This window comes from Phyllostomus discolor, chromosome 14 (genome assembly GCF_004126475.2).
Source record: "Phyllostomus discolor isolate MPI-MPIP mPhyDis1 chromosome 14, mPhyDis1.pri.v3, whole genome shotgun sequence".
Taxonomy (NCBI): Eukaryota; Metazoa; Chordata; class Mammalia; order Chiroptera; family Phyllostomidae; genus Phyllostomus; species Phyllostomus discolor.
The window spans coordinates 36,286,406-36,301,731 of record NC_040916.2 but is presented as its reverse complement, the minus strand read 5'-3'; the positions used below and the strand labels follow the sequence as shown (position 1 = coordinate 36,301,731).

At 54.6% G+C, this 15,326-nt stretch overlaps 1 protein-coding gene across 2 annotated transcripts in view; it reads right to left on the bottom strand.

Annotated features, from left to right (window-relative positions):
- Nucleotides 1-11,307, bottom strand: part of AHCYL1 (adenosylhomocysteinase like 1) — a 33,216-nt gene extending 21,909 nt beyond the window's left edge. Inside the window, exon 1 of one of the 2 annotated variants that reach the window (XM_028502826.2) lies at nucleotides 10,927-11,307. In XM_028502826.2, the coding sequence (XP_028358627.1) occupies nucleotides 10,927-11,046 (120 nt within the window). In that variant the 5' untranslated portion in view covers nucleotides 11,047-11,307. The remainder of the gene's footprint in view (nucleotides 1-10,926) is intronic. The other variant, XM_028502825.2, reaches the window with a different exon arrangement.
- Nucleotides 11,308-15,326: the final 4,019 nt, after the last annotated feature.

The window sequence follows — 15,326 nt, the reverse complement described above, 5'->3', positions numbered from 1 at the left end:
TGCTGTGGGGAAGGAACGCAGCATCTTCAAGCGGCCAGGGAACTGCCGTTGAGAAGTGCGGCTGCTCAGGCTCGGGAAGGGCGAGGGGAGGACGTAGGGGCCCAAGCTGCATCCCGGCACACACTTCCACGCTCTCTGGGGACACAGGGGAGAGGAGAATGTGTGGGTGGTCTAATTCGGACCGTTTTACAGGGTGAAAGAAATGACCAGGGATTTCCTATGCACATCAGAAGCAATTGAGCAATACCACCTGGATTTATTTATCCAAGGTTTTCAGTTTGGTATGCTTCAAATGCGCCAATGACTTTTTTTTTTTTGGTCCCCTGAAGAAGTGGCTATTTTTGTAAGAAATGATCACCTTTAAAACAGACAACAGAAAATATACTTTGCATGTGGTTTTTAAGGTACTTTATCCTGTGCAGAGAGGTGACAGGCAACTTCTCTTTCACACTAATACTTAGTGCAGTCAGACAACGCGCCCTTGCACTGAGAGCGCTCCACAAGGTTCCCCTCCCACCTGCAGCACGCCACTCAGACGGTACCCACTCCAAGTCCCCTGGCACCTTACAACACGTCTAGAAGATCTAGCAAAGGGGTTTTCCCAATACAAGTTACATTAAATTTGGGGACCCCCCAAGTAAATTCTCTTAAAAAAACACCTTTTGTTTCCCACTTTCTGGTACCACTTCTCAGGCTCCACTACAATGAAAGAACATTCTCATACGGTTGTTAATGTACTGAAGCGTGCTGGGTTTAAGTAACATGGTAAGTGATTACTGAGTCTCGGTTTCATATCCGTGATAGTCATTCCTTTAAAGTACTCATTTAACGAATGAAGAAAAAAATTCTGGTTACATGGTTTTCAAGACGTTTTCTACAAACTGAGTAACAGGTTTTAACGACGTAACTTCACAGGCTGAATAGAACCTGTAAGGTTCAGGAAGGGAGGCCTCAAATTCCTTTGATGGTTTCATTATTATTATTATTTTAATCCTCACCCAAGGATATGTTTATTGATTTTAGAGAGGAAGAGGGATAGAGACATCGATGTGAGAAGGGAGCACTGATTGGCTGCCTCCCAGATGCACCATGACCGGGGATCAAACCCGCAACCTAGGTGTACGCCCTGGCTGGGAACTGAACCTGCAAACGTGTGGTGTGTGGGATGACACTCCAACCAGCTGAGCCACTCGGCCAGGGCCTCTGATCACTTTAAAGGGCTTCTTTAAAAGCCCAACACGAAGATGACCAGGTGTGATGATCTCCCCCAGATTAGGAGGCGCTGGCTTTAATGCACCACTGAGCAAACAGCGAGACGCCCTCACAGTAACAGCAGGCTGGAAGGTTTCGTGGCAGAACAGCGTGTCCACACGCTGCAGGGAAGCTCTAAATGCAACCATCGAGGGCCTCCCGCTCCTCTGGGGAGGGCTGTGGACTCTGCTCTCTAATGGGCTGTGAGTTTATAGCAGCAGCTGACGGCCTTGAACGCGGCACTTACTCAGCCACCCTCGGGGTGGGTGGGTGGGGGCACGTCCTTCAGGACGCAGGCAGGGAAACAAGAACAGTCCTCGGACGCCCACCTGAAGAGGCCCTGGCCCGGGGTCCCGCTCAGGAGCGGACTTCCGGGGGTCGAGGAGGAATGTCACAGGACTCTGCACCCCCCTGTGCTCCAGCAGCTACCTCCGGCCCTGCTTGTTCTGTGCCCTTCCTTCCCACAGTGCCCCAGACCGCACTGCGTTCACGTCCCGTCCCACACGTCATTCACACACCGTCCTACCCCGAGGCAGGGTCTGCCCTTCGTAAAAGTCAGCACCACCTTTTCCAGGAAGAGAGGTCTTACTGTCGGTGCGCGTGAAGCCCTCCCAGTCTTATCCTGAGTTCCATCTGGTAACAAAGCAGTATGGACAGACTTCTTCAGGGCCAAAAAGTTTTTTTTTTTTTTTGCTCTGGGTCTCAAAGCCACTCCCTTTGGCTTAAGAAGGAAGCCGCTCTCCTGGCTACCTGGCTCCCCAGCTCCGTCGGCCCTCTCTCGGGGCTCTGCCCGCTTTTCCCCCTGCCGCTTTTCTCCAATCTGTGCTCCTCGGCTACTTCCTCCACCTCTCAACCTGCTCCTTCTGTGACTCTGTGTTCTGAAGCCAGAACTTCACGAAAATGCCCTTAAATGGGCTTTATAATTTTACCATCGCTATTAGTCCAGGAATTCATAATATAAATTACCATGTTAAGGAAATCTTCATATTCTGACCTGATTTTTAATCCACTGAGTCCAAAAAAGCTCAGCCAACCAAAAACCAGAGGTGGGAACTGGGACAGAGAGTCAAACCGTTCCCAGGATTTCCAAGAGAACACAGATTCAAGAAACGCTACTGGTTCAGAGGAGGCCTAGCCACCCCTCATACTGACTTTTTCTAAAGATACCCTCAGGTTCCTTGCAAACTGCCGTGGCTGGACCAGGAGATACGGGCCCCAAACCCTCAGCCCACGGCCTGGCTGTGGCCCCATCACCACGTTCTCCATGCTCGGCAAGCGTTCTAGGTTGTCAGTCTGGGGTCCGTGAAGGGGCCTGAGGCTGCCAGCGCCCCCTTGTGTGAGGTTGCTATAGACCCGTGCACACTGCAGGGGGACGAGCACAGCTCTGAGAGAGTGCCAAAGCCCAAATGATGGAGAGCCACCACGCGGGACTCATACGACCCAAAGAACCACCCCAGGGGACAAGGGTGTGAACCACAGTCTGGTTTGCAGATGTATTCTGAGTGCCTGTCACAGGCCCTGGGACACAGGCGGCCCTCGACTCCGGGTGGACAGGCTGCGTGCTTTCTGGCCACAGCTTACACCGATACCTCAGGAAAGAAGAGTAAGTACAGGTAATTTTCAGGACCTCTCACACTGGGACATGAGGCTTTTCCTCAAGACCACAGTCACCCAAGACAGGTGGCAGCTGCATCACATCCCAATGTCAGATTTTGTAGCCAGTTTGGCCGGCCTCGCTAGGAAATCTGGAAGAGGGGTTCTAAACTAGGGCTCTTCCCAATCCGAGCTGTTTCAAAATGCACGCACCATCTCCTTCTCCACCTGCCCCTTCCCCTCGACCCCTGCCCCCATTCTGGGTTAGGGCCCTGGGAACAAACATTCTGAAAAAGCTCCCAGAGGACTGGCACCGTCCACACCTCCCCACTCCGTGAGAAGTACTGATCTGGGACAGTCTCGGCAGGACCTGCGAAAGCAAACTCAGGCATATGGAGTTTACCAGGCTCTTGAGAAAGAGACTCAAGGCAGGCAGGGAACAGATGGGCTGGCCAAGTCTTGCTCAGAGAGAAAACAAAGCGAAGGAAGCAGAGAATCTGCCTGTTATAACACCTCCACCTGCCAAGTACAGAGACGACCCAGCAGATGGGCCCACGGGGTTCAGGAGAGCACGACAAAGAGCTCGTCGGGGGAGAGACTGTATCTCCACAATGGCCTGGTCCGAACTCAGCAGCAACTGGCGAGGTGCCCTCATTCCACACATGCCCAGCGCTCGGCTAATCCCCTCCCTGCGGAGTCAGAGAAGAATGTGCAGAATCCTGAACCCTCTGCTCCCCGGATCGGAGGGCTTCCTTCCTGAGTGCAAGGAACCCTCCACTCCTAATTGCAAACGGGAGAGAACTGGGGTGTCCCCCAACACGGATGCTCTCCTTCTAACCCTTACGAATCGGAAACAGCCTTTATCCCATCTCACTGAAAGCCGAGCCTTTGCCAACCTCGATCCAATACCGGCAAACAAGAAGAGAACCACCCCCAGAGAGACGCCTCCCCTGGGAAGTCCTGGGGAAGAGGTGCGACGGGGTCAGCCCCCCTGGCTTGCTTCTCCTTGGACTCACAATACAGTTTGTGGCTCTCAGAACACCGTGTTCCCAGCCAGCTCGGTCCCTTTTCTGTCACAAACTCGAAGTAAACAGATTCTACAGCAGCTACGAGTCTGTTACCAAGGCCACGGTATTGATCGGTATAATTAACATTCACAATTCATCTAGCCCAGCATGACAAGCCAACTGGGCTGCTCTCCAGAAGAACTGAACATTGGGACTCTTCATGTCTTGCTTGCTAAGAAGTCTAGCATTCCGAAGCCGGGCACTCAGATCCCTGGATTAGGAACTGGAGACCACCTGGCCGTCCCCAGGAAACTGAATCAGTTACCAGAATAAACGAACACATCTGCCATCTCTACGAGGCACCTGTGTTTATTTCCAAAGCTGCAAAGTTCTGAAGGTCCCCCCTTCCTCCTAATCCTGCCGAGGTCACATACTTTAGGGAGCGCCACACACAGAGCCCTCAGAGCCAGCCAGCGCCTGAGCTCCCGGTTAGGGTGAGCCCTGGCCCGGCTCCCAGAAGGCTGCAGCTCTAAAGAAGATGTGTTCCAGAGATGGGGTCACATATAGCTTTTGAACACCCAGCTCAGCCTTCGGTCCTGAAGGGCGGCCGGGGCTGCAGGACGAGAAGAATCAGAGGTTTGCCCAGCACCGCTGGGCAGAGCTGCCGCCCGTTCCCTTCAGGACTCCCGACACACACACTCCAATGTGAAACTGTTCGACTGACTCACCACTGGTCCCCAAATCTCAAACACCCTTACAGTAAGCCTCTGTTCTTTAAATGAAGAGCATGTGAAAATCAGACTACCAGTTCAACTTCGGGCAGTGTCCCTAATGCTAAGACTTTCAAAGTTGATGGGGCCCTGGTCGGCATGGCTCATTTGGTTGGGCGTCGTATGGCAAGCGAAGGATCACCAGTTCGATTCCTGGCCAGGGCACGTGCCTGGACTTCTGGCTTGGTCCTTGGTTGGGGGTGTGCAAGAGGCAACCAATCGATGTTTCTCTCTCACATAGATGTTTCTCATCTTTCTCCTTCCTTTCCCCTCCCTCTAAATAAATAAAGTCTTAAAAAAAAAGTTGATGGGAAATTCAAGTTACCATTTCCATTACGTCTAAGGATATCCCTAAGCTTCCCGCCTCCTGCCCTGCGGCTCTCATGCGACTGAGCCGAGAAGCTGGGGGCCACGTGTTCTCAGGTCTCCCATCTCACCTACTTCCGGCAGTACAGGGGGAGCACTAAGGTGTTGGAAGTTCTCGTCATTTCCCCCTGCAGTTCCTGGTCCTCCGCTGTCACCCTGCGGGAGAGCTCTAAGAAGAACAGCCCGGCCAACCGAAGGGGAGAGTGAGCCACGGCCACCCAGGGAGCCCAGCTCACTCTCTCCGGGGGTGACCACCCTGCAGATTCTGCTCAGAAACCAGGGACCCGTGGCACCACGTGCAGGCACTTACATACGACCCGTGTGCGTGAGGTGTGGTCCTCGCCCTCATGCGTCTGGTCTAGAGATACCGACGAAGGACAACGTTCAGGTATTAGTCCTTAAAACAGCTTCAGCACAAAGTCTCCCTGAGCTGCTGGCTTCAGTGAGCGTCAGTCCCCGAGGCCAGCCCTCAAGGCGCTGACAAGGAGTCTCTGGGGAGGCTGAGGAGCACCCCAAGGCGGGAGGGGGGAACAAAGAGCACCGACCACCTCAGGCTCCCGAACTACTGCAGGGGAAGAAATACGCTCCTGGACTCAGCCAGCCCAGTGTCTGACAGACGGCCTCTTTCTAAGCATCTTGTGGTGTGGGGCGGGGGCGGTGGGGGGGGGGGGGCAGGCGATGCGCGGAGCGGTCAGGCAGAGCGGGTCCCACTTCCAGCACAAGCGCCCGGTCCTCCCTTGTCCAGGTGCGGCCTGGGAACCAACAACGACATCAGTGTTCGACAGGTGTCAGCGCTGCATAACAACACTTTGGTCAGGGAACACGTTCCTTCTCTTGAGAAGACGTTCCAGCAGAAACGTCTTTGCTTGGGCTGTTTAAGGACATTTCAAACAGACCGGGGCTTCTCAGGGTGTAGGAAGGCACTCACGGAACAGCATACCGGGCTCAGCGGTGTGAGCCAGAGCTGGACCAGGCAAACCAGGCCGCCCGGCCGCACGAGGTGCACGGGAGTGAATACACCAAGGGGCACGTACTGAGTGCCCACCCCCTCGGCGATCCCGCGGTGCTACCACTGCTGCTCCTTTCACAGGTGGGAGACCGGAGGCTCCGAGTCCATGCCCTTGGCCACAGTGACACACGGTCGTAAAAAACTTAAAAGTAGCCAGAATAAAAGGGACAGATCACCTAGGAAACAATTAGAAAGACAGCTGACTTTTACTTGTAATAATTAAGGCCAGCAGATAATGAAAACAAGCCTTCAGAGTGTTGAGAAAAATAACTGTCCACCTGAAATTGTGCACCCAGTAAAACTGTCCCACAATAATGAGAGTGAAATAGTCATTTACAGACAATGAAAGAAAGAAGAAAGAAAGAAAGAAAGGCTCAGACAGGTTAAGACCCCCGTCCGGTACATTAAAGTGACAAGTCTCCCAGACGGGCGAGACTGCAGGTGAACTTGACCCCGGGAAACCCAGCGCTGACTCACAGCGTGCTGCTCCTCAGTGTCGGGGACAGAGAGGGAAAGTTAGAGAAGCTTCACTAACAACCGGCCGACAGCGGGACAGCGAGAACCCCTGACTGAGTCAGAAGGAAGTGTGACAGCAGAAAACAAGAGGGGACCCAAGTCCGTGTGAATCTCCGACTCCCTCCAGTACTCGAGGTGTTGACAGGAGTCTCGAGGAAACCTCACGGCAGGAATCCGTCTCTCACTTGAGATTCTCAGATTTCAGGCTGAAACAAACTCCGGCCAGTGCGAACGTGTTGTTCTTCGTGCGTGATGGGGACGCTTCTGACCCGCCTCACTATGACGTGTTCAGAACGACTATACCCAGTATAATGAGGGTTGCCCTTCTTCATAAAAGTTCAATAGCCAGATCCCCAAACTGGATAAGCAGACAGGTATAAGTGAGCCTCCTTTACTGGCAGTTCCTGTAAACAACAGCCCGAGACAGCACGAAAGTGGTTGTTGACAGGTCGTAACTACGTGAGACGGCCAAGAGAACTGATCAGGGTCCCAGGCAGCTAAGGGTCTATCTACGTCATATGTACCAAAATGCATTGAAAACTTTGTGAACAACTTTACAGGGACATTACATTGGGCAACACACACTGGATGCAAATGATGCCCTCCTGATAAAACCCGTGGTCCCCATTTGTAATGTTGTCAGCAAGGGATGCAGACAATGGACAGATCTCTTCCCAGGGACCCTAAGCACTGATGCAAATGCCGCAACACAACGCTGAAGAGGAGGGGACACCCCGGCTTCCACCAAACACGTGAGCAGCTAAGCACTTCTCCCTGGGGCTCTACCCGCTATACTTCCCAGCTCAGCTGGCCCCTCGGGTACATAGTTTCCATTCACATAAAGAATATCCTACAAGCAAAAGCAAGCTCTTTTGTGTTCCTTCTCTCCTTGCCCCTCTTGTGCTGCTTGTAAAGGTCTGACGGACAAATTCCAGGGCAAATTCCTGCAGTATTCCTCTGAAGAGCCTCTCCAAATGTCCCGAAGTGCAGAGAAGAGCAAACATTCTGACAGGCCTTCCAGAGAGACGCGTCTATTTTAGTAAGTTTCAACAACAAGCTGGAGGTCTGGGTTGACCTTATTGGGGGGGAAAAATCAACTTGACACCATGCCCGTTCCTAAAGGCCCGAGGACGGCTCCTGCCTCCAGGACACGAAGGTGCAGGACGAGAGGGACGAACACCCAGTGATCATGGCGCGCGGGCTGACCTGCCTACTTGTCGGGTTCCGCTGGGAACCGACAACGTTAAACAAGGACCCCCTTCAGTTGTGCTACAATGTACAACGAAAGGGCTCCTTTGTCGCCCAGAGTTTCCGGGTCACACCGTCTGAATCAGCAGCCACCACTGGGAGCACGCCTCACCCCGTGAGCCATCTGCAGCTCCGCCCACCGTCCCACCAGAGTCTCCTCTGGACGTGTCGGTGCCGGTCTCCTCCCGAGGAATGGGGACGTGCCGTTTCCCGGGCCTGCCAATGAGACCGTAACTCCGGCATTCCCTTCGCCCTCAGGCTACCAGCAAGCTGAGGGCCACATGTGACGGTCAGCCTCCTCAACGGCCTTAGCCCTCAGGGTTAACTATTTTTTGCTTCTTTCTACAGTGTGGACTTCCTATCTATGGCATATAAGTCCTGTGTTAGAAGTAGCTCGAATGCCCGCTAAAGAGACAGAGTATAACACACTAGTAGACCTCTCTTACTTGTGCTCTATCTCGGTTCCCGCCCCGTGCCTGTTTCCACGTGCTGCAAATAAAAGCGCTTATTTGCCAAAGGAGGCAACCGAGGCACAGAAGGTCACCTGCTCAAGGTGCCAGCCACTTAGTTGGCTTCTTGGCACCCAGGTCAAGCCTTGAGTCACACCAGTGACTGTCACCTACACAGCACTTCGGCAGACCCTGAGGCACATACAACCGAGTATGTTACAGTTAACAGTGGAAGGATCTCACTACCTACGGTTTTAATCGAGGGGCACCCACTCTTCCCCAAAGTGGCGTCTGATCTGAGGACCATCAAGGTCACCCTGAAGAAACCTACAGCCTCTGACTGGCATCAGAAATGTCCTCATTTCTCGAGGGGCCTTGGGGCTGGGAATGACCCAAGAATTCCTCGGTCTCCAGCCACGCCGGAATGGTCACAGGTGAAGGACAGCGCCATTTGAAGAGGGCTTTTCCTCACACCGTTCGGTGGGTGCCAAGCCACGTTTTTTCTCTGACCATTCTCACGCTTTCTCGCGGTACCAACACATGGCAGAGGCACAGAAGGGCCCCCGGTCATGATGCCCAATTCAGCTGAAGTTCTGAAAAAAAACAGATCACCAAGGACGTGCTGCTGCGTGACCTTGACTAGTCCTCAACCCACTCATTAACTAAACAAATGACTTTTATCATCACTAGGGGAGAGGTAATTAGTTATCATAAAGCACTTTAATATAGTGTTGTGTAAGTGCTAGGCAATAAATCTCAGACAGAGCAAGATTAATAAGAAACACGGGGACACACTGACCAGCAAATGGAAAATTCTGTGGGCTCTTCCCTCATTCCTAGCCCAGGCTGCTTCCGCCAGCTAAAGGGATATGAGTCTATAAAATCATCAGCACTTGGCCTGACGATAGTACACATGAGCAATATCCCTCCAGGGAGGAAGAGAGGAAAAGGGATACTTATTCCTAGTAAGCAGCCACGCAGACATCTGGGTTACTCGTTAGCCAGGTGGGCAATTAACAGTGGAGTACCCACGAGGGGCAGGGCCAGGCACCACGCATATGATGGTGCGCCAGAGTCCTGCCTTTACGGAGTTACGATCTATAATACAAACTTTGTCTTATCAACAGTGGAACTTGTGAGAATAAGGGCCCAGTAAAATAAAGGCCAGTAGGAATGAAGGTGCCTAGTCCCTAAGCAGCCACACAAAAGACAGGCTCCCTCCCGGGGAGAGGACGAGTGCAAGGAGTTAGGGTACCAGGGCTTCCGGCTTCCCCTGATCATGCAGGTGCCTCCCTTAAGCATTCGCCTTACAAAGGCTACGCCTGCCTCTAAACCACAGACTACAAAGGGTCACTGCCCCAAGGAAGCAGTCCGCTGAACTGAGAGCACTAAAAACAAGGTTAATCAGGCTCCTTAGAATCAAGGGATCTTCCACAACCTTTTAAAAGGCACTGTATTGCTGAGATCTTAAGTTCATGGGAAAATGGAGCAAAAGCACACAACAGCGACCTGCCATTTCAACCGTGCTTTTGATTTCTGGAGGGTTAATTTCCTTTAAAAAAAAAAAAGTCACCTCTCCCACTTAGGACAGCTTAACTGGTTCACGTGTAGGAGCTTCAAGGACTATACTGAGTGCTGCCAACCTGGCTCAGTTCAGCGCATGCAAGCACCGCACGCATCTAACCCTGCAGGCAGAGGCGGCCTTGAAACAGTTTTTAAACCGGTGGGAAATAATTTACCCAGGTTCTCACGGGTCTGCAAAGATTCTCTCATCCACTGTTACCTGGGTGCCAGGTATGTGGAAGGAAAGATGTGGTTGGCAGCAAAGGCTCCGAGCGCAGGAGCCATCCGGGTCCCACCACTCTGAGAGCTAATCAGAACGAAAGTTCCAAAGGTCGCCCTTTAATCTCCACGAGACAATCAGAAGGATGTCCTTTGAGCTCAACCCACAGCACAATAGAGGAGACCCGTTCTGCCTCCCTAAAAACAGTCAGGAATGAGCAATCGTGCCTTCCCACCCACCCGTCCGCCACCACCCCCCGCCCAGCTTCCTTCGCCAGGGATGCCTAAGTGGTCTATTCACGCGACTGCGATCAACTTGTATCCATGACAGTGTCTGCCGTCACCAACCCCCAAATGCTAATTGCTTACATCTGTCGAAAGGTGGACACCCGCAGAAGGTGAAAATCCTAGTTTTCTTTATACTCTCCTGCTGTCCTCATCGCTTCCACCTGCCTAGAAGAGCTAACTCCTGGCATTTTTCTCTCCTGCCTCCGGGCTAGCACGCAGTTGTTGGATAAACTGGCCACTGCTCCCAAAGTAGCTCTACCAAATTTGCCCACTCGCCTGGGGAGATTTTGTGCACACCCCCATCCCCTGGGGCTGGTCACAGGGGTCAGCTGAGTCGGTTCACCCCTCCCACTCCCGTCTTCGAGGCCCTCCAGCCAGGAAAAGTCAGCGGCGAATTCAAGGCCCGGCCCTGCCGGGTTTCAAAAAGATCCCGGAGGACTAGGGCCTAGGGACAAAGGAAAGTGAGGTCAGGGGCGGCCGTTCCAGCTCGGGGTAGGCCTGGGACGGCTTACTCGCCACCCTACACCATCCCAGTCGTCCCGATCCCTCGCCCCCGAAGTCGCGACCTAGCTGGAGCGCGGGACCCGCTCGCGCCCCTTCCGCGAGGCCCCGGTCCGGGCCTCCGCCGCCACCCAGAGCCCCCGCACCTTCTTGGGCGCCTTGGTGACGGTGGCCATGAAGGAGTACTTCTCGGCGTCCTCAATCTCCTTGGCCTGCTTCAGCTCCTCCCCGACCCCGGGCAGCGGCATCGCGTCAGGCATCGACATTCCCCGGCCGGCCGGGCCCGCTGCTGCCCCGCCGCCCCCGCCTCCTTCCCTCCCGAGCGCCCCCCTGCCCGCCCGCGCGGCGGCCTCCGACACGCGCTCGCCCACCCTCCCGCCGGCCGCCCTGCCGAGCCGCGTCCGGTGCCGAGGTGCTGGGACGCGCGCCGGGTCGGCTCCGCAGTCCGAGGAAGCCGGACAGCGACAGGGGCGGCAGTAGCCCCAGAAGCAGCAGCGCGGAGCTCCGCGCCGCCACCTCCGCCGCACGCACACACGCACGCAAAGTAAGGGTATACGGCGGTGACGCCACGTCGGGTACTGGCAGCTCGGGGGGCGGGGGAAGGGGCGGGGAAAAAAGACGCTCGGTCCTGACGTCATCACGCTGGACTGAGGCCGATTCACCCTTTGTACCTCCCAGCTCGCAGGATGAGTCGGAGCCTTTGCGGCGCCAGGTGGCGCTATCAGCCCTGGGAGCGGCTCGTGGTTCCTACAGGGATGCCCCGAACTGGGGCGTTCTCTGGGCTGTGGTGTTCCCAGCAAGGCCTCAGAAGGGCGTAAGGTGGTGCTTGGCAGCAAAGACCACATCCCCGATGCGACATCCTGCGGCCATTCGTTGGAAACATCTACGGCCCAAGGCAGATCACTCACTTAGCTCCCTTGTCCCAGGACCTTTGGATCAGAAGCCCCTTCTCAAGGGGCAGTGTTTGCCTCCTTGACTCCCTAGGGGTGGGCAGACTCAGCATTGTGGTTTCTGCACAACCCTGTGTGACCTCCTCCACTACCATCTCCCCTTGGGCCTTGCCTTTTTCAGGTCTTCAGACCGCGGAGCTGATGTTCTCTGACCTTCGAGATAGGGCTACTGGGTCAGAGGATGGAGGTGGGGGGAGAAGTTTCCAGCCAGAACGGCTTTCCTGCTTCAGTCCGCCCCCACCCCCAACCTAAACATTCATCTCTGCTCTCGGTGCCGAGCCCAGGGCGTCCATGGGCCACCTGCATGCGTTTACTGGGCCCTACTGTGTGCTCTTCCCATGCTCGGCCCTGGATAGTAAAGACAGTGTGATACATTCTATGTTTTGCAAGGCTTAGTCCCGCTGGAGAGGCAAAGCCTATTTGTAACCTAATGTCAGCTGAGGTAGTGTGTCCTTTGAAATGCAAAGGACTTTGGCTTGAACTCCTGTGTCCTGTGGAAAGTTCAATGCCCTCCCTAGCACTTCCGTGAATTACTGGGGGTGTGGGGGGGGGGGAGACTTTGAATTCGTGGTTACCTCTGGCTCTAGTTTTTTGCCTCATCGAAGTTTTATTCAGTATTCCGGTCTTGTGGCTGTTTCTTTAGTTCCTGCCATCAATTCGCAAAGGGAACACAGCCCCGTTCCATCCACCCCCACCCCGATTCCAAAACAACCACAAAAATAATGCTGTAACATGTAGCAGAACTTTTAATGAAATTTGTTGGCCGCAGGGGAGGGATTACATCACACAGCAAACAATTTAAAGTCACATTTCTGAAATGTTCTGCAAAGTTATTTTGGCTATCCAGTCACCTGGGAATGCTCCCTGGTCACACCACCGCACAAAGCTCCCCGGCCCACTGTGCGGATCCAACTTCCTTCCCCCTCCTACTCCCTTCATACCCCGCCTTCTTACCTCCCTTCCTTGACTGACTCTGGGAAGCCAGATTCCTCTCTACTGTGCTGAGAATTCAAGTCTTACCAATGTTTTTTCCCTAAATTCCCCCACAAGCCCACCTTTTTATATCCCGAGGTCTCTGACAGGGTCAAGTCTTTAGAGAAAGAAGTTGTGGTTTGAAGCGACATTTTCCCCACTGATTTATGTTCCAGGTTGGGAACAGTGTGAAACCCTTGCCTCCGGGGCCCCAGAAGTCTTAGTCACAGAAGCCCCCATTCCAACCACCCAGCCCCACTCGGCCGTGTATTTGCAGCGGCCCGAGGAAGTGCCTGGAGGGATGCCCTGCTTCTGCAGAGCCCGATCTCAACTGTTAGGATTCCCTCCTCTGCCCACTCTTTCAAGCCCCTTGATTCCTCTCTCGGGGGTGCTCCCGTGGCAGAAGGCACAGAGAGAGAGGGGACCAGAACACCGGGTTCATCCAGCAGCGCCAGACAGGAGCCTTTCTCATCCTCTCCCAGCTGGGGTCAGAAGCCACGCCTGCCCACCCAGGGCACTGCAGGCGTGTGGCCCGAAGGAGCTGTCATTCTGTGGGTTTGCAGGGACTGTCGTCAGAGGCCGGGGATCAGAGCTGCCTGCTCGGGGAGCAGAGGCCGAGCCAGTTGGGGCAGAGGTGAGACTCCACATCCTGTGAATAGGAAAACACATGGCTTAAGTTTGCTTATTTAAGGATTAAATAAAAGCATAGGTGTGCTTGTCCTTTGGGTTTTTCATCTTTAATCCCATTATCAGAGACGGTAGCATCTAGACAGTGAGGTTCAGCCTCGCTTCTACTCCTGAACCGGAACGGGAGTCCAGGTTTTCCCAAACACAAGGCCCGCCGGTGTGGCGGCTGAGGATGGGAAGACAGGGCCAGGCCTAGAGGCAGCGGTACCTTTGCATGTTGAGCCAAGAAGGAGACTGACAGGTCCAGCTCCACTTACCTGGCTGGCCGGCCTGCCCACGGCGGTGCCGGGGAGGCTGACCTAAGGGCGTTGGGAGTGCTTCAGCTGGAAAGCGGGGGTGGGGGGGCAGCAAGCCAGGGCCCGGGGCATTCCTGGAAACCAGCCTGCTGTAGAGGACAAAGGTGGCTGTCACCCCTCCCACCCTGTGTGGGCTGGAGTTCAAAGAGCTCACCCAGCCAGAGAGCGTGAGGACATAACATCGGTGAGAGGCATCTCACGCTCTCCCCACGGCTTTCCCACCACTCCTAGATGACTCCGCATGGCCCAGCGCAGGGGGCTGCCTCTCCAGGGTGACAAGCCTGACCTGTCTGTGGGCCACCGCACCACCTGCCTGACTCAGCACCTCTGCACGGATTCAGGGGGTGTGTCAGGGCCCACTTCCCTGAGGAGCACAGTCCGCACGCGGATCAGAGATGGGGGGCAGGTGTGAGAAGAGCAGGGACCCACGGACCGACGCACCTGTTGAGTGTGGTGGAGGCAGGCAGGGGGCGGGGCACGGGGGGCGAGGGAGGACTCAAAGGGCCCTGAGCTGCTTGAAAAAGAAGTGGCTTGAGGGCAGAGATGACTTGGGAAATGTCACCAGAATGTGGTGGGCTTACTCTGGTTCACCAAATTCACTCTTTTGTCTACCCCCCCAAATTACCCTTTACATGCATCCTTTTTATCAATGCATAAAATATGCATCAAATACTGAAGATACGGCAGGAGCAGTGCTGGATATCGGACTGCAGAGAAAAAGGAAGCAAGCAGAGCTGTGTACCTGGGGCGGGGTGGGCGTAGGAAGGGATGAGCGAAAAGCTGACCTTGACAGGTCAGCAGCTGGGCCAGGTAGGGAAGGGATTTTAGGCTGAAGGAATAGCACTTGAGAAAGGGCAGGGCGGCCAAACAGCATCTTACGGGAACCGTAAATATTTCAGTGCGGGTGGAGCATAGGGTGTGAAGTAGGGCGGAGTGGGAGCTGAAGCCAGGGCCAGTTCTGCAGAACCTGGTGAGCCGTGATGGATGGTGGTGCCAGCCACGAGGATGGCGGACAGAGGAGGAGGAGCAGGTCAGGTCAGGGGGAGGGCAGCTGCTGAGATAAGGGGTCCGGGTTGGACAGGTTGAGTTTGATCTGTCTGTGGAGTGCACTGTCCCTGGGTCCCCCAGGGAGCCGAGGTTGGTGCCTTTCGCACCCTCCTACTCCCTGCTGGTTACCTGCCCCGCCCCCTCCCAGAACAAGACTGCTGTCTGCACACCCTCCACCTCCTGGAGGCCTGGTCCCACTTCAGTCCCCTGAAACGGAAGGTGCAGAAAGACTGCGGGAGATCTTACATGACATCCCACGTTCTTTCTGCCCCAGAACCGCCACGGTGCCCAGCTCTGGGAGGCACCACTGACATTGCTAATCCGCCCCATGGGCCCCAAGTGGCTCCCAGCGGCAGCTCTGCGGCTCTCTGAGCGCTGGCTCCCCGGGCACGCCTGCCTCTCCGTCCCCACAGCTCCCAGCCCCCACCCTCTGCAGCTCCAGCCCTTTCCAGACGTTGGGCAGTCCCCTGGCGATGGAGAAAGACTCCTCCTTCTCTGCTTGTTATGATATTTATTATTTATTTTGCAATGTATTATTGTTTTGAGCACAATCTTAGTAGGCAAAAAAAAAAAAAAAAGAGTCCCATGAAGATG